The sequence below is a fragment of the Citrus sinensis genome, chromosome 3, assembly GCF_022201045.2.
Source record: "Citrus sinensis cultivar Valencia sweet orange chromosome 3, DVS_A1.0, whole genome shotgun sequence".
Classification (NCBI taxonomy): Eukaryota; Viridiplantae; Streptophyta; class Magnoliopsida; order Sapindales; family Rutaceae; genus Citrus; species Citrus sinensis.
Window position 1 is genome coordinate 3581386 of NC_068558.1, and position 22683 is coordinate 3604068.

Sequence of the window (22683 nt, forward strand, 5' to 3'; positions counted from 1 at the left end):
GAAATTTATATCTCTTTTCTTTTATTTAGAATTTAAACAATACCAAACAAGCTCTATGTTAATTTCAACACCATCTAATAGTGTATTATTAAGAGGTACATGTGCCTATTGAACAATTCTTGCCATTTAAGTAATAAGTTGTCAAACAACAAGGGAGTAGTTAAGTGTTAGTTATTAAGGAAACTAGAAAAGTAACAAATCAAGCATGGTGTTGCCTAGAAGGAGAGAAGGGCCAAAACAACAATTATATTTGTTAAAAAAAAATTATATATTTTATATTCTATTTCTTTAAAATTTTCTTTTTTTTTTCCCTTGTGAAAGGGAATGCATTCAGTAAGAAAAGAACTCAATTTAGAAACCAAATGTATTTGTTCATAAATAGCAGAAAAGGGTAAAAATAAAAATAAACAAAAAAACCAGAAAAATACGAGAAAAATAAATTCAGTTTAGTTGGCTTTTAAAACTGTATTCATTAAAAGAGTTTTGCTCTATTAGACAAACAATGATAAAGGAAGGGGGGGGGGGGGCGGGCTTGTGGGGACCACCTCAAATGAACACGAAGTCCCCACGTGATTGGGCGGCGTATGGACTTTCTCGGGCTTCAAGCCAAACAAATGAAAGGAATATCCGAATTTTGAACGGAAACGGAATTGCTTTGGTTTCCTATTTCCAACAGTGAATAACCACCCCCCTTCCCCATAGCGTGTGGGTCCCGCACGTACGTCAGCCGCCCTGCCTTTCCCCGCTATAAATACTCCGCAAACATACTTCCCGAAGGTTTCAAGCCTCAACAAGACAACTCTCCCTCCGCTCCCTCTTTCTTACTCCTCTCCTACTTCTCTCCATCAAATCGAATTACAAAAGAAACATGGTGGTGAGAGTCATTGAATCAAAGAACAGAGCAGAAACTTTAAAGTTTTTGTGCAGTTACGGCGGCAAGATTCTTCCTCGTTCAATGGACGGCCAGCTTCGTTACGTAGGCGGCCTCACCAGAGTCCTCTCCGTTGAGCGTTCTATATCCTTTGCAGGTTAGTTGAGATTATTCACGTTTTATTCTTTATCAGCATTATTTAATTATTTTCAGTTTTTTAGATTTTTATTTTTTTACGTTTTTCTCTTTCTAAACTTTGTTTAATTGTTTCAGAGCTGATGGTGAAACTAGGAGAGTTCTGTGGATATTCCGTGACGTTGAGGTGTCAGTTACCAAACGGAGATTTGGAAACCCTAATCTCGATCAAGTCCGACGACGATTTAGCTAATCTCATTGAAGAATACGATCGCGCGGCGCCTTCTTCGAAGATCAGAGCAATTTTATCGCCTCCAGCATCACTGAAGAAAGTATCGCCTCCTGCGAGCGTGGATCTTCCTGCAACCAAGCAGCCGGTCGCGGCCGTTAATCATCGCTCCGCTTCTCGCCCTTTTTCTCCGCCGTCGATTGGATATCGTTGTCAGCCTTCTTCGCCACCGTACGGTTGTCCTGTATCCGGCAAAGTCTGCTACTATCCCTGCCACCTTCAAGGAACCCCTAGGTCCTTGTATTATGGTCCTCACAATAACTACTGGCATTGAGACTTAAAGCCCTAAATTTTACAGAGCGCTTATAGTCGTAATGATGAACAAGGCAATACAGTAGATAATTTTTTTAAAAAAATCATTAATATGGAAATACAAAAAAAAAAAAAAAAAATTCATGAAATACCGATTAGTTTTGAGACGGCTTTTGGACTCTCTTGTTTTGTAATCGAAACGTTAGGATTGTAAATTTCAGAAGAAACTTTTAAATCGATACCGGTGTATGCAATTGTCCCAAAATCTGTGCGATTCGTTTGGTGGTTAACGTCTGTGTGTTTGGCACAGATGTCGACGTTAGGGTCCGTTGACGATATCTGGTGATTATATACTGTGCCAAGCTGCCGTTAATACGCCGTTACAGGGTATAATAAGATTGCAAACCTAGTAAGCATTGATTTAATGGTCTTGCTGCGTCAAACGGAAATTACGGCTTAATTGACACGTACAGGATTCGGTTGGGTAAGTTGTTTACACGTATGATAACTCTTGAAAAGTGTAGGTCTCTCATTGGCTGGTCAGAAAGTCTTTAGTTGATTTATGTTTTGATTGATTTGGTCTTTTTCTTTTCCCATTTGCAGATACGACAATGGAGAGTTTTTGGTGGGGGCGGTGGACTCAAGTCTCATTAAGAAATTGCGAGGGAGTACTATAACACATACTTTGAATTTGAAGTTTCTTGATGGGAGCGGAACTCAAATCTCCAAGAAAAAAATTGAATAAACAAAAGCCGTAATCCATACGAAACATGATTAGAAATCAGGAAAGTATAAAAGAATATTATACGAACAAATGAAATTAAAAAAAAAAAAAATGAAAACGCCTAGCATTGCCACTTGCTTAAGTTAAGGCAACGTGGCCGCTTGGCATTGTTGACAGCAATTTGGGATCTGAAGAAAGAATATAGGCTTCTCCTCAGCAAACAGGAATCAGAAAAAAAAAAGATTAATACTTGCGAAATGGCAACACTGTGGTGCCCTACTGCCCCCTTAGGCAACTTGGAAGCCTTTAACTTGAGAATGTTTTAACTAACAAACAAAGGATGAAAAGCAGTATATTGACTTTAAATAGCACACGAGCTACGTGTTAGGGGAATTTTCACTAGATTCTTTTCATTACCCTGAAATTTGCAAGATTAGCATTTAGTCATGACCTGATGATTAAGTCTTCGTATCCAATTTTGATGGAAGATTGAAACTATCAAATCACTTGGTAGAAAATTCCATATTCGAAGGCCAAGGGGAGAATTTGGACATCAACAAATCCTTCATACCTTCGCGTATTAGAGATTAAGGATATGCGCCAGAATAAAAATTTCTAGCTCCCTTTCCAAGTAACGTCATTTGAGAAGAGAAAAAAATCCAATGAATTTCCTTTGGTTGTTCCGAGGAAAATTGGCTACAATGGTGACCACTGACAACGCTAGGATTCTTTACTCCAAAACTTGGAAAAGCTTGGGTCAAAATGACCTGAAAGGCTCAATAGTGTCAACCCCTCTTCTCTGTTCGGTTGAGCGTTGACAAGCAGAGACATCATTTTATAATTCCTTTTTTTACCATAATTCTGATATATGAAATTATGACTACATCCTCTCTTATCATTTCTCCAATGCTAGTCATTTCAAAGACAATATCCATAAAGAAGACACCAACTGAAGCATGTAACAAGGTATGCAAGGCAAAGTTTCATGGGAATATTCTACATCAACCTTATATGGCATAGGCAGCCAACCTGGTGCACAGTGTAACCATGGTGTTCTAAAATGAACGCCAAGCAGAAGAACAGAGTCATGAAAGCATCTTCAAGCAGTCTCTTGTTCAAACTCTTCACCCTCTGATTCATCTCCATGGTCAGCATCATCATCGTCTGCATCATTATCGAAGTCTTCTTTATCATTATCAACCGTGGTTTTCCCGATCACAATGAGGTTGCTATTAGTTTTTCTGATTTCATTACACTGCCAAATGGATCACAAGAATGATAAGTAAGTAAATCATAAAGGAATGGAAAGGAAAGGGATGAATGGCATAAAAAATAGTTCAGCGCACATAGTGATCATAGAGAATGAGAAAGTGTCTGCTAGTGCTCCTGATATATTGACTTCGATATTTAGCATTCGACAAAGGCACAACCACAGCTTTGATACTTCCAGATCCTAATGGCCATGGATTAGTTAAGAACCATCTCAGCATAAAAAGTTCTGAGTTTACTCCCTTCAGAAATGCTTCTTATAAAGGACCAACAAAAGTTGATACACTTGAGGATCAGGATTTTGAAGCAAAAGCATGAAAAAGAGGCCGACAAGATGGTAAACACCATGGCTGTAGAAATCTCCAATGGACCTCAAAATCATGTCTTGTCACAAAAATCTGTCACCACATTCAAATTCTAGCATTTAAAGATGCGATAACCTCCAAAGATTGTTTAAGAGAGTTTCCAACCTAGTACATTTAGGATACATAACATCTCCAAGTAGAAGAACATCAAAATTAAACTGCTTGTCTTCCCCTGAATCCAATATAGTTAAAGAAAACTTAGAAAATGCAGACATATGGAATGAAGTTCACCTTGCACTTAAGAATGCCTACAATCATGAGCTCTTTATTTAGCATCCCTTTCATAGCACTTTTTCCAAATTTATGAATGAAAGGGCTGGGTGCAATAGTGTAAATCTTCGACTTCAATCTGATCATCGCTGCAGTAATTAACTCATTCATTTATTTCGGAAAAGCTCCCTACAGTGCTATACATCCACAATCATTCATATCATCAGTTAGTGTCTCTAATCAATCTATCTAGAGGCAAAGCTCGATTTCATGTCCAACTCCAAATCATTCCCAATCATAATCAAATTTCTAGTTGACAAAAGCAAAATAGAACACTTTTATCGTTTGTTCTGCTAAATTACGATTATCCATCGCATATTTAAAGCCTCCAAGCTCATAGGAATCGAGTTTATTGTTAATCGAGGTGTGTTAATTTTGAGTATTATGAATTAAATTCATGAAAAAAATGTCGAATCATATGTGAGCAAATAGAAGGTATCATAAAACGGCACAGTCAAATTGAATCGAGGAGTGAAAACAAAAATATACCTTCTCTTCGAATTCGGATTCTTCCAGAGTGAGGAGGAATTCTTCGCTGTGAGGTTGGGGCCACTGAGATGGCAGCAAAAACGACGTCGGAATCGTCCTCGTTGACCACGGGTACTGCCTCATGAAAGCCGGAAACTGTAACATGTCTCTCACTTCCGCTTCTCACTCTCTAAGTCGCTGTGCGTTTCTGGCTGTTTCTGTTGAAGACAAAGACCGCCGCTAGTGCGTTTGTTTGGCGTGTGGGATAGAACTATTCTGCCCCAGGCGCCGGAAAAGGTTATGCGCTCCACTTTTGTGGTATTGGTTTTATTCCGAGTAACTTTACGTTCCAAACACAATTGTTTTAAAATTATTTTCCACCTTTATTAAATGAGATTTAGATATTTACACATGAATCTCAAGAATTGGTCAAAAACGGGCTAATTTATAACCTTCTGGAATTTAGATGGTTTATCATTTAAAATTTATATTAGTCAATTTCATTTGTATAATAAGTATGCAATATGATATTTCTCATTTTAAAAAAAATATATTTTTTATTACTATCACATGGGTGATTCCAGTTCAAATTTTGTGTTTTTTTTTAAACTAAACGTACATATATAATTTTAGTCAAGAAGTTAAAAGATAAAAAATCAATACAAATTTTAAAACGTTATAAAATAATTTCATTTTTTATTTTTTAATTTATCTTTGACTTAATAAAACCCACATCCCTAATTAAAAAATCACACAACATTCTTCTCCCAAATTAAATTGACTAATTGCCATTGAGGTGCGAGGGGGTGTTCAATATTTTTCAAAGGAATTTGGGTGAGAAATTGGAGATGTGGCGTAAAGAAGGTAATTTTGCCCCAAGTTATACAAAACCTGCCTAATAAACCTTGTGCTTATTTATTTGATCTTTAAAAAAAAGTAAAATGAGTGTTTGAGGGCAGCTACCCAAAATCACAAGGAAAAGGCAGAGCAGTACAAGTCTCCGTCCTCATCTCTCCAATTGTTCCTCGTTCCAATCATCAAAAGTCTCCAATAACGACTAATAAATAACGGAAAGAAACCCAGAAAAGTACGAGAAGATAACTTACAACTTTGAAGAAGCAAAACGAAGCTTCTGATCATAAGTCATCACAATGACCTTTCCCAAAACGCAAGCCAATGCGCCAAAACAAAACCGACCGATTTTCTTTTCCATACTGGCAACTGTACAGTTTTTTTTTTTTTTCTATGCTAGAATTTAGAATTTCAACCTCACTTCCCTCGTGTCCTTTTTAACTCCCTCCCACGTTTCCTGAATGGCTTCATCTTCACTCGTGTTCTCTCTCTTCTCCATTGCACCGTTCTTTAATATTATTATTATTATTACAACTTACAATAAATACAGCCCATTTCCCTTTTCTTGTTCAAAACTTGTAAGAAGACCACTTATGTTTTGCCATTTATGGTATCCACGAGGTTATACGTGTATGTGTTACAAGGGCAGGACTTGCTTGCCAAAGATTCTTATGTGAAAGTTCAGATTGGCAAGCACAAGTCTAAGTCTAGGATTTTGAAAAATAACACGAACCCAGTCTGGAATGAAGAGTTTGTTTTTAGGGTGCATAATATCGATGATGAAGAGTTGGTTGTGTCTGTGTTTCAGCATAATGATGATTCAGGCTTGTTCGGTAGCTCCGGGGAGTTGATGGGTCGGGTTCGGGTTCCGGTTTCTTCGATTGCTGCTGAAGATAATCATATGTTGCCGCCAACTTGGTTTTCTCTTGAAACTCCCAAGACTGGCAAGTTTACCAATAAAGATTGCGGTTAGTGTGTGTTTCTCTCTCTGTGCTCATATTTCTATGGTTGTGTTTTTCCGGTTTTAGGAATGGAATATTTGTAATGTTTCTGTTGTAAAGCATTGAACAACTGAATAATTAGAAAGTCCAAATGAAACTTGAATAAATTTTTAGGAACTACATTCTTTGGTGTCCTTAGTTTTCTCCTATGGTAGAATGACATAGTTCATGTGATAACAACAAAAGAATTGCAATGGACGCTACTTGAAAATCCATGGTTCACTCTGCGGAAACTGCATGCAATATGTGAACTCTGTTGTTAGCAGGAATAGCAGAAATTGCGATAGGTGAAATCTGTTCCCACTTGGATTCAATTTCTCAATTGTTATCTAGTTTCAGCTGCTTACTCTGGAATATTCTGGCATTGATCTTCTATCAGAGCTGCTTGTATATTAATCAAATCTGCAGAAGCAGCGTTTTGAAATGGCGCTTGCAATTTTAACTATCAATTTAGAGGTTATCTTATTGAGTTTACAAGATCTTCAGCCATTGTGTGCAGGCAAAATTCTCCTCACAATATCCCTGAATGGAAAGGGCCACAATCTTTCTTCTAATCGCCTCCTTTACCTACATTCAAATGTCAGCTCCAATGAGTCCAAAGAATTGGAGGATCCATGTGTGTTATCTCCTGATGTATCTTGCTCGAAAGCTCCACGCTTAGATATAACAGAAGGGAAACACTTAATGAAGGCTATGGTAAGCTGTTTAGAGAAATGTTTTAACAAGAATGATCGAGGTTTGAAAACTGAAGATTCCTCAGAGTTATCCAGTACCCCATCTGATTACGAGGATTGTGTGGAGGAACATCCCCCCAGTCATAACTTTGAAGAAGCTACAAAGATGATGCAGTCAAGAGAGAATGAACAAGATATGCCTGAAAACCTCCAGGGAGGCATTCTTCTTGATCAATTATACCAGGTATCCCCGTGCGATCTTAATACTTTTCTTTTTGCACCTGATTCACAGTTCAGGAAAGACCTGGCAGAACTTCAGGGAACAAAAGATGTCCAAGAGGGGCCATGGGAGTGGAAATCAGGTGAAATGACCTGTTTAACACGAGCTGTTTCCTACATGAAAGCTGCAACGAAGTTAGTTAAGGCTGTAAAAGCCACAGAGCAGCAAACTTATCTTAAAGCTAACGGACAGGAATTTGCCATCTTGGTAACTGTAAGTACACCGGATGTTCCATATGGGAATACCTTCAATGTACAGTTGTTATACAAAATAATTCCCGGACCAGAGCTATCTTCAGGAGAAGATTCAAGCCATCTCATAATATCTTGGGGCATTGACTTTCACCAAAGCACAATGATGAGAGGCATGATTGAAGGAGGGGCCAGACAGGGGCTCAAGGAGAGTTTCGAGCAGTTTGCCAATTTGCTGGCTCAGAATCTTAAGATTCTAGATTCGAAAGATGCATCAGACAAAGATCATATGCTGGCAACTTTGCAAACAGAACAACAGTCAGATTGGGAATTGGCATCTGAGTACTTTTGGAATTTCACTGTAGTTTCTGCTGGTTTTATGATTTTGTATGTTGTAGTGCACATTCTACTCTGTGAACCCAGCAAAAGGCAAGGTTTGGAATTTTATGGACTTGATTTGCCAGACAGTTTTGGGGAGCTCATCTCATGTGGCATTTTAGTGATTCAGTTGGAGCAGGTTTTTAACATGGTTGGACACTTTGTACGAGCTCGATTGCGAAAAGGTAAATACCGTAGTACCTCAGATTTATAGTATTGTTAAATTCAAAATAAAGCACCCTCACCCCCGGTATCACATTTATCTGTCCCTGGATTCACTTATATTACCCTTCTGTTTCAACAGGGAGTGATCATGGTGTTAAAGCTCAAGGTGATGGATGGGTTCTTACTGTGGCTTTAGTTGAAGGGGTCAATTTAGCATCCTTGGAAATGACAGGGTTATCAGATCCCTATGTCGTCTTTACCTGCAATGGTAAGACAAGAACAAGCTCTGTGCAGCTTCAAACTTGTGATCCTCAATGGCATGGTAGGGCCTTTTCTTGCTTATGTCACCATTTTTTTTCTTTGATTATTGTTTGTTCACCCATTTTGATGATGTTACGCAGATATACTTGAGTTTGATGCCATGGAAGAGCCACCATCAGTTTTAGATGTTGAGGTTTTTGATTTTGATGGTCCATTTGATCAGGCTACATCACTAGGGCATGCTGAGATCAATTTCTTGAAACACACTTCTACGGAGCTGGCAGATATGTGGGTCTCCCTTGAGGGGAAGCTTGCTCAGTCTGCTCAGTCAAAGGTACACTTGAGAATCTTCTTGGAAAATAACAATGGAGTTGAAACAATTAAGGAATACCTAACAAAGATGGAAAAGGAAGTTGGAAAGAAGGTAACCAGTCCCGTTACATTCATGTTCATCTGAGATAGCATCTCGTTACCTCATTCTTGTGTAATCCTACAACTCATTTATCTAGAGAAGAAATTTCTCTGTCTATCTGGATAGGTTTAGTAAATATATAGTTCTTCCATTGAACATTCTGTTTATCTGCTTACTTTTTTCTTCTTTTGTATTTTGAAATTTGTCTAATTCCATATTGGATGCTTTACAGTTGAATCTAAGGTCACCTCATAGAAATTCGACTTTCCAGAAACTTTTTGCATTGCCACCAGAAGAATTTCTAATCAAGGACTTTACATGCTACCTGAAGAGAAAAATGCCGTTACAGGTGTTATTTGGGTTACTTTACGAGTTCATATTTACCTTATTTGAGTGTCATAGGAATTTCAGGTGATGAATAAATGTCTGTCATGCTTGAATATTAATATAACTCTTTGCAATGGCCACAACAACATGCTGATTTTAAGAAGTTCTGCGACTTATATTCCAATTATTTTTTTTTTGGGGGGTACAGGGCCGGCTTTTTCTATCTGCAAGGATTGTTGGGTTTTATGCAAATTTATTTGGAAATAAAACCAAATTTTTCTTTCTCTGGGAGGATATCGAAGACATTCAAATACTTTCCCCCTCACTGGCAACTGTTGGCAGCCCTTCACTGGTCATAATTCTGTGGAAGGGACGAGGTCTTGATGCAAGGCATGGTGCAAAGTCCCAAGATGAGGAAGGCAGACTTAGATTTTATTTTCAGTCATTTGTTTCATTCAATGATGCATCCAGGTATTAGAGAGATTATCTACTTCAGGTCCATACAATAGTTATAAACATGGTTTACAGATTGCCATATTACATCTATTTGTTAAATTTTTTGGGTCGCCGTGGTATAAACCAGGACAATTATGGCCTTGTGGAGATCAAGAACGCTGACCGCTTATCAGAAGGAACAAATTGCAGAAGAGCAGCAGGTTCAAGAAGAAATGTCAACGGCTGCAGATCGTGGATCGGTTCCAAACTTTGAAGATGCAAAAATGTCAAAGGTTTACAACGCTGAACTTCCTATTAGTGTAAGCAGTCATTTCGCTTCTCAACCTGAAAGTTCGTATGACATAGCATGCGACAATGCATTTTTTAGCGTCGTTGTCATTGATAATTTGCAGGTAAAAGCGTTAATGGAAATGTTTGATGGAGGAAAGTTGGAGCACCAAGTTATGGAGAAATCCGGTTGTCATAATTACATTACTACTCCATGGGATCCCGTGAAGCCAGGTGTTTGTGAAAGGCATCTCTCTTACAGATTCAACCGCCATGTTTCAATATTTGGAGGGGAAGTAACCTGCACACAGCAAAAGTCCCCACTAGCAAGTGGTGAAGGTTGGATTGTGAATGAAGGCATGTCCTTGCACGATGTTCCATTTGATGACCACTTCCGTGTATGTGAAATTATTTTTTCCCCCCCTGATATCTAATATTACTCTCCATTGTTTCAAATGGTTCTTGTTTCTGCCAAACATAATTTTGATCTGTTGTATTCTGGAATCCAGGTCCACTTTAGGTATGAGATTGAGAAATCTCCCCTTGCTCATAATGCATGCAAATGTGCCATTTACATTGGGATATCGTGGCTGAAAAGCACCAAATTCCAGCAGAGAATTACTCAAAACATAACGGAGAAGTTTACACATCGTCTGAAAGAAATGATTGAGCTGGTTGAGCGAGAGATTCTGTTTGCAACTCAACAAGATGCTTCTGTTTGACAAATACTTTTGTCCCATCTTGCTACTTTTTCTTGTACGGAAAACTTTAAAGATAGGATAGCTGCGTAATGTTCTTTACATGTTCGGAGGGTTTTTTTTTCCCCTCTTAATTGTAATTCATTACAGAATTGTCAATAGGATTTTACTCATTTGAATATTAACAAACGACTTGTAAGATTTGTCGATCTCGTGCACAAGATTTTCTGGAATGATTCCTATTTTCTAGTGCAAGTTGCTGTAAGGTGAAAGATAAAAGGCCTCCAATCCAAAGATGTGTGTCCATTACGTGATCGGAAGAATGTGATTCCCCGCAATCATGCTACTTCTACAGTTGTTGTAAGCTTTAGAAGATTTAAGTAGTCTAATTCCATCCTAACGCAGATGCGCAAGATTACTACTAGGAAAGTTTGTAGTTACACAAAAAGGACCCAAATGGAATGATGCCGGCATTGTCTTTTCAACAGTCCCAATTCCCAAACACAGGCCATGCACCATTTAACACGTCACCCGCGCGTAACAATCATAACTGCCAATACCGTTATCCTCGTCGAAACCGCCAATCACTCTCGAACGGCGAACTCTTCCTCCTACTTGTATGTGCTCCTCAATCAAACATCCATTTCATATTTCATTATCACATTTCTCTCTCTCTCTCTCTCTCTCTCGGTTGTTCTTTCTTAATCAATAATCAGTAATCACAAACAAAACGTCCGACAATGGATCCGAACCCGAAAACATTCCCCATTCTCTCCTTCGTCATGCAGCGCCTTCCCACATTCGGACCCAGAACCACCGCGGAATACGATGTCGAGCAGCCCGATCCCTCCTCTTCGGGTCAAGCCCAATCCCAGAAGAACCCCGTTATCGTTGACCAAATGCCTCATTTGTCCGACCCCAAACTCGTCTCCGCCATGCGCCGCGCCATCCACGACGTGTACCAGACCCGATCCGTGCTCCAAACCCTCGGCCCGCGACCCGACCACGAGACAATCGATAAGACCAAAGCCAGGATCGTGGAGATTGACTCCGAACTCGCGAAATCGTTAGAGGGCATCGTGCACTCGATCCGAGAGACCGACGTGGACCAATTCGAGTGGCGGGTCCAGTTGGCGGACAAGGAAAAGGCGCTCCGCGAGGATTCAGCGAAGGAGAAGAACGCGTGCAAAAAGATTCTGGAATTGGATGACATGCACGAGGCGTACGAGAAGATGCTGAAGGAGGCGGAGGAGCGGCTGGTGAAGATCTACGAGAGGGCGGAGAATGGGGAAGAGGAGGTGCCTCCGGTGAGGGAAGAAGTGAATGAGGAGGTTATGGGTTTGCTTCAAGAAGCTGCCGGAAAGTCTTTGGAGCAAGTCGATTTGTCTTCCAGGGGACTGCGCTTCTTGCCCGAGGCTTTTGGCAGGATCGCTGGTTTGAGGCTCATGAGCTTGTCTAACAATCACCTGGAGGTTTTTATATTCTTGCTATTTCAATTTTTTAATACGCTCTTATGATTTGTGTTTATTAGTTTTTTGATGGATTTCAAATTTGAGCCCACAAATACAATAATTTATAGTACGCCTATAAGATAATTAATACAGATTAAAAAAAAAAAATGTATTATACGATTGCAGTCATTAATTATTTGACTTTCCCGGCTTGAAATTTTGTTTGTTTGCATGTAAATGAGGTATTGGTTGAATAATGTTTGTGTGTGTATTCACATTGAGACACACAAAGCACGTAGAGAAATTTGTGCTGCAAACTGTTAAAGAGATGATAACCATCTTTTCTGAAGGTGTAGATTGTAAACGTATCCACTATCCATGCATGTCCCTGTTTTAATTTGATGATCTAATTGAAGAAATGGGAGCTTTAAAATAAATTAGTGTTAAACTGTTATGTCCTTCAGTTTTGGCTTTTTATTTTAATTTTTTTTTTCTTATATCTGAGAACCTTTGTGGGGGGAAATAGGTAATTCCTGACTCAATAGCTGGATTAGTGAATCTGGAGGAACTTAATCTGGCTTCAAATCTTCTAGAGACGCTGCCTGACTCTATTGGGTTGTTGGATAATCTGAAGATCCTGGATGTCTCGGGCAACAAATTAAGTGCCTTACCTGATTCCATCTCTCATTGCAGGTATTTTGGTTACACCTTAAATTTTTGTTCTCTGTAGAGATATCAGAATTTTTTGTTCTATGTTCTGAGTGATGCACAGGTCATTGGTGGAGCTGGATGCAAGCTTCAATCGCCTAGCTTATTTGCCAACTAATATTGGACATGAGTTGGTGAATCTTCAGAAGCTTCTGGTCCCTTTGAACAAGATTCGTTTCCTCCCCACTTCGATAGGTGAAATGGCGTCTTTGCATCATCTGGATGCTCACTTTAATGAGCTCCATGGCCTTCCAGCAACAATTGGGAAGTTGACGAACCTTGAGATCCTCAATGTATCCAGTAATTTTACCGATATGAAAGAACTTCCAGAAACCTTTGGTGAACTGACAAACCTCAAAGAACTTGATCTCAGCAACAACCAGATTCATGCTCTTCCGAATACATTCGGTCGGCTTGACCAATTGGTTAAGCTCAACCTGGAAGAAAATCCTATGGTTATCCCACCTGTGGAGGTCGTGAAGGAGGGGGTTGGAGCTGTCAAAACTTTTATGGCAAAGAGGTGGCTCGACATACTGTTGGAGGAAGAGCGGCGATCCATGCTTAAGCTTGAAGGCAATAATAATGAAGGTGAACAGATGCCGACTGGATGGCTGACCCGCAGCACCTCGTGGTTGAAAACTGTTGGTGAAAATGTCTCGGGAATTTTAGGAGGTGGGAATTCTCCTAGGGACCCTTGCCTTGATCAGCAGCTTTAACTTCATGGTCTGGATATCTCGAGCATCCACAGATCTTTTCATGGGCAATTTACACTCCGTAAAAGATTGAAGAGATGGTTTTCTGTTACTGCTTATATACTTGCCGATAATTTATCTGAAGTATTAATTAATGCGGCGTAGCTTAGAGAGACGAATCTCTCAATAAATTTGTTTTTTTGTTCAGATTAATTCCAGGGAATTAATGTAGCTTTTCGCAGAATATTAAATCTGCCCGGTTGCCTGCTAAGTAAAATGTTTTAATGCTTTTATATTTATATACTGAAACGCTTATTTCAAATGTAAAAGAGACTAGTGTTTCATCACCCTTCCTTCTACCACACTAATGAAATCCCGCTTCCGTGAAATACAGTTATGACTTATAATATCCATGTTTCAAATTAAGTGAACATCCACCGATTGCATAACGCCACAATTCTTGTTACGAACTCTTAGCACCCCCATATAGCACAGATGATGGTTAATTCTTGGGGCCCATTTGGCTCTGATACAGCCCAACTGTTGGGGTATTTGGTAACGCCCACTGGGCTTTTTTGTTGTTGTTTTTTTTTGGGTAATTGTTGAATAGTTTAATAAATTAACCCAAAGAAAAGAAAGAAAAAAAAAAAAAACTTATTCTTGACCATATATACATTAGTTTTTCCTCAGTAACTTTTATCCAATAACAAAAGTAACTTACAAGCCAGGCACCTTGCCACCAAACAAACCCTTTAATCTATAAAACAGCCGATATGTAAAACTTCATCCTCTTAGCATTGCTGAAATAACCATAAATGCATGCTCCATAAGTTTAATAATTAAAAATTGTCAAGCCTCGCCTCGACTTACGTTCTAAAATCAGAATGGAGAAGTGGCTGCATGGGTGATTCAGATGTTACACTTATGGCCCTGTTTGACGGAGCTGGCTAAGTTACAGATTCTGTAACTTACAGGTCCAACTGTAGCCAACTCTTATTGCCTGCATTTGCACGGTTTTTCTCTCTCCTCAAGACACGTGTGCTGCTTCCCATTTGGTGTGTACGTTACAGATTCTGTAACGTAGATTGGTCCCTGTTTGACATGTCCTTTGTATAGGCTAATTGTAATTGGTGGCCCTGTTTTGATTGATACGAATCCAATGTTCAGCAAAACAAATGGAGCCATTACACCTCATCATTAATTGAAGGCTTTGTGCAGCTTTTGCCGCATTATCGACACCTGTGAGGAATTAAGCTGCATGCCATTAACTTTTAAGCATATATAAAATTTATTTAATCAAGTAAACTTATTTAATTTTATATAATTAGTTACGAAATTAGTAAAGTTGAACGGTAACAATAATAAAACGATCATAACAATTCGTTGCTGGCAGCATAATTTTTGTAACTATTGACTTTAAGTTGGGTATTATGCGAATCTTCATCGTTTTTTTTTTTATTACTATTATACAAGATTGTAGGTATTACAATTAATATTTATAAACAGATTCTACAATTAAAATATTTTTTATGGCATGCACTCCTCTGAAGTACTGCACAAATTTTTTAAATTCTCTCAAATATTCGAGGGTTGTCCACTCCACTCACATTTTGTGAGGGATGCACTGACTCCACTCAATTATTTAATAATTAAGGGATGATTGTAAATAACCTCCATAAATATTTTTATGAAAACTCGAACTATTACATTCAATATTATAAGTGTAAGGACTCTCTCACTCGACCAAAGACCCATTAATGCGAATCTTCATTGCTAGAGCTACGCAATGGTGCATATACTGGCGAAAACAAAAATTTTATTTATTGTAGGTTTACAGTCAAATTTTTGAATTCCAAAACTTTGACTATTTACGGCTAATGGAATCTCTATTTTCACGATACATGTACTGTTGCATAGATTGACTGATAATAATTTCGTTGGTACAAAAAATGATATCAATAAATATCGAAATGTGATCAGAAACTGGGTCAGTATTATATTTTTATTTATAAATTTTGAATAATAAATTTAAAAAGATAAAATAAAAACTTTAAGACATTAACAATTATAAAAAATTGATTTAATATAAATAATTATATAAAATATTATTATATATAAATACTCAATAATATAACACCAAATATTATATAGTATTAAAATAATATATTATTAACATAATACATCTTAATACGATGGATCATGATTCTTTCCTGATCTGATTATGTTCTGAACAAATAATTCGATTGTTGATTGTTGTTAATAAATAAATAAATAAAATTAAATCTTACTAATACACTACTATTAAAAGATACATAATAAAAAAAATTTTAAAAATCAATAAAACTCAGATAAGAAAAATATCTTATTCCTAATATCATACATCCTGCATTAAATAACATACAGACCTCATGAATTATCGACACGTCTACTCTCTATTGTGCATGCAAATGCAATTAACAAGCTGTTAAGTCCGTAGTCAGAGCATCATCAATTTGGGTGGTTGAAAACCACTTGCGGCTTGCCTGACCAGTTTAATTATTTCCACATCATTTCCATTTTCGAGTCCCAAGGAAGGAAGCAGTTGGTATGGAGTAGGTATTGCCGCCGGTCAGTGCAAGAAGATGAAATAATATTCATGAGGCTCTCCAAGCTGGTTGAATATATATACATTTATCTATATATATATTATCACCGACAACAACGTAAAATAGTTTATTAATTAAACATAATAATGTACGTGGTTTGTTTTCAATTAAGCAATAAGAGCCTAGAGGTAAGATATTTTATAAGCTTAATTATATCACTTGACTCTTTTCACATATATAAGATAACAGGTAGTGACGTTAAAACTTCTTAATGGATGTGGTGGTATCTTGATCTTCTTTTTCCATTATCTGCGATGCTGGCACACATATGGCCATCCCATCTTTGAAGTGGTTAAGGGAGATCTGTTTCTACTTATCACAAACCCTCTTTAATTATTATTGTCTTCTATAGTTAACTCAATTTTTTTTTGCCTTGGCCTAATCAACCATCATCAATTCAAAGTTGTCCGCTCTGCCGGTTCAAACTCCAAAGTTAGGTTATCATTTTTTTTATAATTTATTACCACATTTGATAAAAAGATAGATTTTATAGTACCTTTATTATATTCTACTCATTTAATCCATATATAATATGTGTGCATAAATTAAATATAATTATTAATGTAATTTTTTAAAATAAAACATATATTTTATATATGTATTAAGTAGGCGTAGTACAACATAATTACTCTGAAATCTCCTTAGATAAAGTGACATTTATATGAAGCAATTGAATTATTTGCCAGTCATTTTCAAAGTCTAAAAACCAAAGAGAGCAAGTTGTGTATGCTACTTCCGCACTCCTGTACCGCCGCAATAGTATTTGTAGTATTTACTATGTAACTTTTTTAAAAGTGAGAAACCACACCCTAGTTTATTTTTTTTTAAGCTGAGCATCAAATATAGGAATGACAATTAGGGATGACGATTTTTTATGTTGGGATCCTATGGGATCCTGCCTTGTTTAAGATGAGATTAAAATATGTTTTTACATTTCGATTTAAAGTGGGATAGGAAAATGACAAAAAATAAGTCCTGCTTTTATTTATGTGACGGGAGGAGGACTAACTATAAAATCCCCTCCCATCTTATATATCCAATTAATGATATAATTTTAAGGCTATTCTAAAAATTATTAATTATAACTCAAGTAATGTTCAAAGTTGAAACCTAAATACTAAAATTAAATAATAAAAGTAATATAATTAGAAAGTGAAGTGTCAATAAAAAGACACAATTAAAAATATTTTTTATATTTTTTATGGTTAAAATATAACTTGATTAATGTCCAAATTTATAACTTTTGAAGCGTGAGTCTTAATTTAATGTGTAATGGCAACAAACAGGCAACTAAAATATGTTAGTATAAAATTATATTCGAACATGCATGCATAAATTATTATTTGATTATTCTACTATGTAGTCATTCAAGATTTTGCTATATCGAATTATGATAATCCTTAAAAGAAAAAAAAATCAAAATTTATTTAGTTACATTATATTCGAACATGCATGCATAAACTATTATTTGATTATTCTACTATGTAGTCATTCAAGATTTTGCTATATCGAATTATGATAATCCTTAAAAGAAAAAAAAATCAAAATTTATTTAGTTACATTATATTCGAACATGCATGCATAAACTATTATTTGATTATTCTACTATGTAGTCATTCAAGATTTTGCTATATCGAATTATGATAATCCTTAAAAGAAAAAATCAACATTTATTTAGTTACATTCGAGATTGTTCAAGATAATGAGATGAGACGGGATATTTAACGGAACGAGATTAAGACAAATTTTTGTCCAAAAAAAATAATAAAGGGATATGAACAAGACTTTTTTATCCCACTTGCATACACAAGACATGACTGGGATTGACAAATCTTGTCTCATCCCGTCTCATTGCCAACCCTAATGGCAATGTTACCCGTAGATCCGCAAACTTGCTCAAACCCGCTTGCCAAAACCTGTACGCTACTGGTAATTTTACAGGTTGTGAGCCGATTTGGTATCACAATTAAAACCCACACTAGGTTATAGGCAGGTTTGGTATATGTCAAATATCTAACAAATACCCGCATAGGTTTCCGTCAACCTGCACTTTTTCCAATTATTTTTTAAAATTTTAATAATTTTAATACTTACTGTAAGTATTATATACAAATTAATTTCATTATATAACTAAAGATTATTATATACTTTTATAATTTTATTTTTTGGATTAATGTTTAGAAAATATTAATCTTAAATTGTAGGAATTGTGTTCGATGGGTGCTAATGATTGTGAACGAAATGAGGAATTTTAACTCTTGAATCTTGTGTTGAATGAGAATATGAGATAATAATTGTTTCTTGTGCACTAGTGCTCTTTTGCATAATTGTATTGTTACTTTTGGATACTAGTTTGTAGTTTTTTTCCCCTTCTTAAATTCAAAGCACTTTCACAATTTGATAGACTTGTGTATTTCATAATTAAATATGAGAATTAGTGTTGGTTGATGTTGAAATTTTAATTTATTATTTACATTGATTAAATTTAGAATTGAGTATTTCATAATAGATTATAGGTGAGTTTAGTAATTTAAAATTTGTACGAATATGGATTTAGCGGTGATAGACCGACAACGGATGGTGCCCAATACAATATTTGATTAAAATACTAGAATAATGTGGATTGCGTACTTCATTTATTAAACTATTTGATATGCAGCCAATAATATTGATTACTTAAAAGGGAGATTATCATTTTCCTACCAAAGGTATTCTGACACATCATGTCAGTACCACAGTTTGGTAAAACCATCAATTTACTACCAAACATTTAAACTGTTAGTATTTTCCCATCATTCCGTTAAAACTCAGTTAATATGTAACGAAAAATTCATAAAAAGGTCAATTTTACCCCTGGAGCGTAAAAGACCATGTAATTAAACTTGAGCTTATAAAATTGAGCTTTTGCTTTATCTCAGCAACAAGTTGAGTTTTATGTGATTTAAGATTAAAATATTAATCAAACTACAAAATTATGTCATTTAAGAAATTATATTTAAGTATTTACTTAATTAAAGTTTTAGTTAACCAACAAGTGACTTAGATTTAAGACTCTAGTTGAACTCTCATTTGAGAATGTTAATTCACTTACTTAGCATTATCTGGTATTTTCTTTAAAGATTTTGAATTGTTTGATGGTTGTGAGAGTAAAATTTAAAATAATAAAAACAAATATAATTATCATGTTAATGTAATAGTCTAAGTTTTAAAAAATTTTAAAAATAAATATTTTTTTCCGTGTGAAAAGGCTCGAAAAAAGGTTTATTCAACTAAATATTATTTGGTCCCTATCATTTTAAAAGTTTAATATCTTACCTCAAAACTAACATACTTTTTATTAAGCATTAACCCCTCAAAAAATTAAATCCTATGGCATTTTGCTCCAAAATTTCCAATTCTTAATTTGCCCTAACCAAAGGACACAATCCATTTTTTTTTTAATTTTCTCCTAAAGATTATTTGGATGTGAATAAAAAACTCATCCACTAAATTCGTGTGATAATTATATGGTCTTTTACGCTCTAGGGGTAAAATTAATCTTTTATGAATTTTCCGTTACATATTAATTGAGTTTTAACGGAATGGTGGGAAAATGCTAACAGTTTAAACGTTTGGTGGTAAATTGATGGTTTTACCAAACCGTGGTACTGACATGATGTGTCAAAATACATTTGGTGAGAAAATGATAATATCCCTACTTAAAAAATGTTTGACAAAATAATGAACCGTCAATCAATACTACGAATTAATGGTAATACTTTTAGAGCATCACCAAAAGGCTCTTCAAATAAGATTTTATTAATTATTTGACTCTTATTTAAAGAGCCACCTCAATATTTAAGGCTCCAAAAGACACTTCAATTAATATTATTCAAATAAGAAATGATTATCTCTCTTCAAATTTGGAGAATTGATTTCTCCATCTTCAATTTATATTTTATTACTTTTCATTGGAGAAAAAGAGAGAAGTGCTTTGATTACTATTGACTTTTTCTTTAAAAAAATAATTATTTAATTAAAATAATATTAATTTATTTATATTTGAATAGTCTTTTAGATAATATCATAATTTTTTACTCTTTTATTTGTCACATAAATAAGTAAATAGATATTTAAAGTAAAGAGTAAAATTTATAAAGTCTTTTGAATATACTCTAAAATGAGATTCTTATTGAGATGTTTCCATCATTCACCGTAAATTGATAGTTGTGGAATTAATTTTTGTGATCGCTACAGGCCTCTTTCGCAGTTCATTCATTTTTCTTCTACTGTTAGTCAAGATATATATGGCGCGTGTCCTTTTCTTCTTCGGCAAAATTACTATCGTAACTCGTTGATTAATCACCTTTAATTGTGACAACATTAATAATTTTTTCTGTAAAAGAGTTATCGGGCAACTAAATAATAATAAGTGCTGAGCTGGGCATATATATATGGGTCCTGGACCTGGAGCCAATAATGACCAGAGAATCTGAAACCTTGCTCATTTTTTTATCATCAGCAGACAGCAGTAGATAGCATCTGCGTTACTTAATTTGAAAAACTAATTTCTCCACTGCAGGAGAGTTGACGATTGATCATTTTAATTAAAGTGAACATTTAATTAATTAAATTTCGTACAATAATTGCCTCAGCATAAAAAACGAGATGCCCATGCCACGCATTGCATAATTCTGTGTGCAATGGAATATAGACTACTGGCATTTGATGAAAGAACAATAATTGCAAATTATGTCGACATACCTTTTTTTTTAAAAAAAAAAAAAAACTTCTCCTTTAATCTGTATCGTTCTCAATTCGAGCTATACTTCACTAGACTTCCGAATTCTTTATTGCTCTTTAGCTCTTTCAATTGACAGAGTAACGCCTATTAAAAAAAAAAAGAATTTTGATATATTAACGAATTTTCTGCAAAGAACAACCATCTAGTACGGGTTAACATTTTTCATATGTGCAATATAGAGGCTTCAAATTATAAGAAAATTTTAACAAACATATGAAAAGAACAAAATCCACCGATAACTACCACATCTGGTTCTAGATGAAATATTTTTAATTAAATATCCTCTAATACATAGTTCAACAATCATGTGGATATACCCTACAATTAGTTATCTACTTGGATACTCCAAGGACGGTGTAAAAAGGTCCAAAATACTTTTATTTGAAGATATCAAGAAATAATTTCATGTGAGTATACTTTTTTTTTTCCACTAACACCTGTAAATCTATCACTCACAATCACTCAAATCAACACATTAATTCAAATGTCTACAACAATTCTGCTCATATCTTTTTCAACTTTAATAACTCGTATGTGATCGTGCTTCTTAATGTTTTTTTTTCGGTTAATACATGATCTACATGACATATTTGATGTACTTCTAATGTATTTTTCCATATATATATATGAGTTACACGACCACAACCACAACTTATACGATGTGCACGACTTATTTGATAGATTGTAGTATTAATTTTGAATTTGGACTAGATATTGGTTGTAGTTTCTTTCTGATATTTCAATAATCTTTTACCATGAAATGATTTTATAATAATATGCAGTTAACATTTAATTAGATATATATTCACTCCTACAACAATGAATCAATACTATTACAAAATCATCACAAACATTAAATCTCAATCCTTTGAATAAACTTAGCTAGCATATATGGATTAATACCCACAAATTTTGAGATATATGTAGTGCAAGGAAATATCAACTTTCGGAGAGAAGTCTAATATTATAATTGTTCGAATTTGACATAAAAAGAAATGAGCATTTTTGTGTAATTTCCAAACTTAGCATCGATTTTTTAGAATATCATATCAATTGTATCATTGAAAACGTTTACAGAAGGGTATTGAGACTTTCGGGCACTGGACATATAAGCATCTAGTCGAGGGATGCTACTGGGACTTTCTGGATATCACTATACAAGAAGAAATGAACCATAATCTTATTACACTACTGTTTCCATTAGAGAGGCTAAATGTCTCTTAAGATAAATTTATACTTCAATTATTATGTGTAAATTTGTCTATGCTGCAAAATCAATTTACATCGCATGCATCTAATTTGGACTTTCTATTGTATTATGAATTTCGAGCTTTTAAAAAGCCTAAGGGCATTTCTAAAAAAATTTAAAATTACTTTTAGTAAAAAAAAACCCTATCATACAAAGAAGCAATTTCATCATTCAATAAAATTAAAAAAAAAAAATCCTCATAGAAGTTATACTAACCCCGCATTTATACCTATCCAAATTATTCAGTTACAACTGTATGAACAAAACAAAAATCAATTAAACTTTGAATCTAAATGAGATCATATAAATACAAACATGTGTATTTGAAAAACAAAAATTAGTTATCATGTCTATTTCATTCTTATGCATTGTTGCAACACTTGAGCAACAAAATTTACAAAACACAAATTCATAATACTTTAAAAAAACGCTTTACTTGTTCTCTTGATAATTAATTATTTCAATGACATAACTGATATTATATATATTAAAAGGTACAGCATTATCAAACTTACTCCAAGTATCATATTGAAGCAACGTGTACATTTGA

The 22683-nt window shown here is 35.2% G+C and overlaps 4 protein-coding genes across 7 annotated transcripts; 3 read left to right on the forward strand and 1 right to left on the reverse strand.

Moving 5' to 3' along the window:
- Nucleotides 1-768: 768 nt before the first annotated feature.
- LOC102620638 (uncharacterized) lies at nucleotides 769-1812 on the forward strand. Its single transcript, XM_006476813.4, has 2 exons — nucleotides 769-1028; nucleotides 1145-1812. Exons 1-2 carry the CDS (start codon nucleotides 869-871, stop codon nucleotides 1567-1569), a joined length of 585 nt encoding a protein of 194 aa, XP_006476876.2. The 5' UTR covers nucleotides 769-868; the 3' UTR covers nucleotides 1570-1812.
- A 1289-nt stretch (nucleotides 1813-3101) lies between these two features.
- LOC102620907 (uncharacterized) lies at nucleotides 3102-5032 on the reverse strand. The gene is made up of 2 exons (XM_006476814.4): nucleotides 4665-5032; nucleotides 3102-3526 (listed from the first exon to the last, which is right to left on the reverse strand). Exons 1-2 carry the CDS (start codon nucleotides 4806-4808, stop codon nucleotides 3371-3373), a joined length of 300 nt encoding a protein of 99 aa, XP_006476877.1. The 5' UTR covers nucleotides 4809-5032; the 3' UTR covers nucleotides 3102-3370.
- A 549-nt stretch (nucleotides 5033-5581) lies between these two features.
- On the forward strand, nucleotides 5582-10806 carry LOC102621481 (C2 and GRAM domain-containing protein At5g50170). Of its 4 annotated transcripts, none has more exons than XM_006476817.3 (9): nucleotides 5582-6463; nucleotides 6996-8204; nucleotides 8324-8506; nucleotides 8586-8779; nucleotides 9090-9206; nucleotides 9393-9655; nucleotides 9768-9939; nucleotides 10033-10305; nucleotides 10417-10806. In XM_006476817.3, exons 1-9 carry the CDS (start codon nucleotides 6103-6105, stop codon nucleotides 10627-10629), a joined length of 2985 nt encoding a protein of 994 aa, XP_006476880.2. In that variant the 5' UTR covers nucleotides 5582-6102; the 3' UTR covers nucleotides 10630-10806. The 4 variants fall into 4 exon arrangements, with proteins under 4 accessions (XP_006476880.2, XP_006476881.2, XP_006476879.2 ...); XM_006476816.3 differs by having other exon boundaries at nucleotides 5583-6463; nucleotides 8586-8869; XM_025099199.2 differs by having other exon boundaries at nucleotides 6315-6463; nucleotides 6983-8204; nucleotides 8586-8869.
- A 152-nt stretch (nucleotides 10807-10958) lies between these two features.
- LOC102621191 (plant intracellular Ras-group-related LRR protein 9-like) lies at nucleotides 10959-13573 on the forward strand. Its single transcript, XM_006476815.4, has 3 exons — nucleotides 10959-12077; nucleotides 12583-12749; nucleotides 12829-13573. Exons 1-3 carry the CDS (start codon nucleotides 11346-11348, stop codon nucleotides 13478-13480), a joined length of 1551 nt encoding a protein of 516 aa, XP_006476878.2. The 5' UTR covers nucleotides 10959-11345; the 3' UTR covers nucleotides 13481-13573.
- The last annotated feature ends 9110 nt before the right edge of the window (nucleotides 13574-22683 follow it).

Coding starts and splice junctions, on each gene's coding strand:
- LOC102620638 (XM_006476813.4), top strand. CDS start 869: ATGGTGGTGAGAGTCATTGAATCAAAGAACAGAGCAGAAACTTTAAAG. Junction 1,029..1,144: donor GCGTTCTATATCCTTTGCAG/GTTAGTTGAGAT, acceptor TAATTGTTTCAG/AGCTGATGGTGAAACTAGGA.
- LOC102621481 (XM_006476816.3), top strand. CDS start 6,103: ATGGTATCCACGAGGTTATACGTGTATGTGTTACAAGGGCAGGACTTG. Junction 6,464..6,995: donor GTTTACCAATAAAGATTGCG/GTTAGTGTGTGT, acceptor CATTGTGTGCAG/GCAAAATTCTCCTCACAATA. Junction 9,207..9,392: donor AGAGAAAAATGCCGTTACAG/GTGTTATTTGGG, acceptor TGGGGGGTACAG/GGCCGGCTTTTTCTATCTGC.
- LOC102620907 (XM_006476814.4), bottom strand. CDS start 4,808: ATGTTACAGTTTCCGGCTTTCATGAGGCAGTACCCGTGGTCAACGAGG. Junction 3,527..4,664: donor AATCCGAATTCGAAGAGAAG/GTATATTTTTGT, acceptor TCCATTTGGCAG/TGTAATGAAATCAGAAAAAC.
- LOC102621191 (XM_006476815.4), top strand. CDS start 11,346: ATGGATCCGAACCCGAAAACATTCCCCATTCTCTCCTTCGTCATGCAG. Junction 12,078..12,582: donor TGTCTAACAATCACCTGGAG/GTTTTTATATTC, acceptor GGGGGGAAATAG/GTAATTCCTGACTCAATAGC. Junction 12,750..12,828: donor GATTCCATCTCTCATTGCAG/GTATTTTGGTTA, acceptor AGTGATGCACAG/GTCATTGGTGGAGCTGGATG.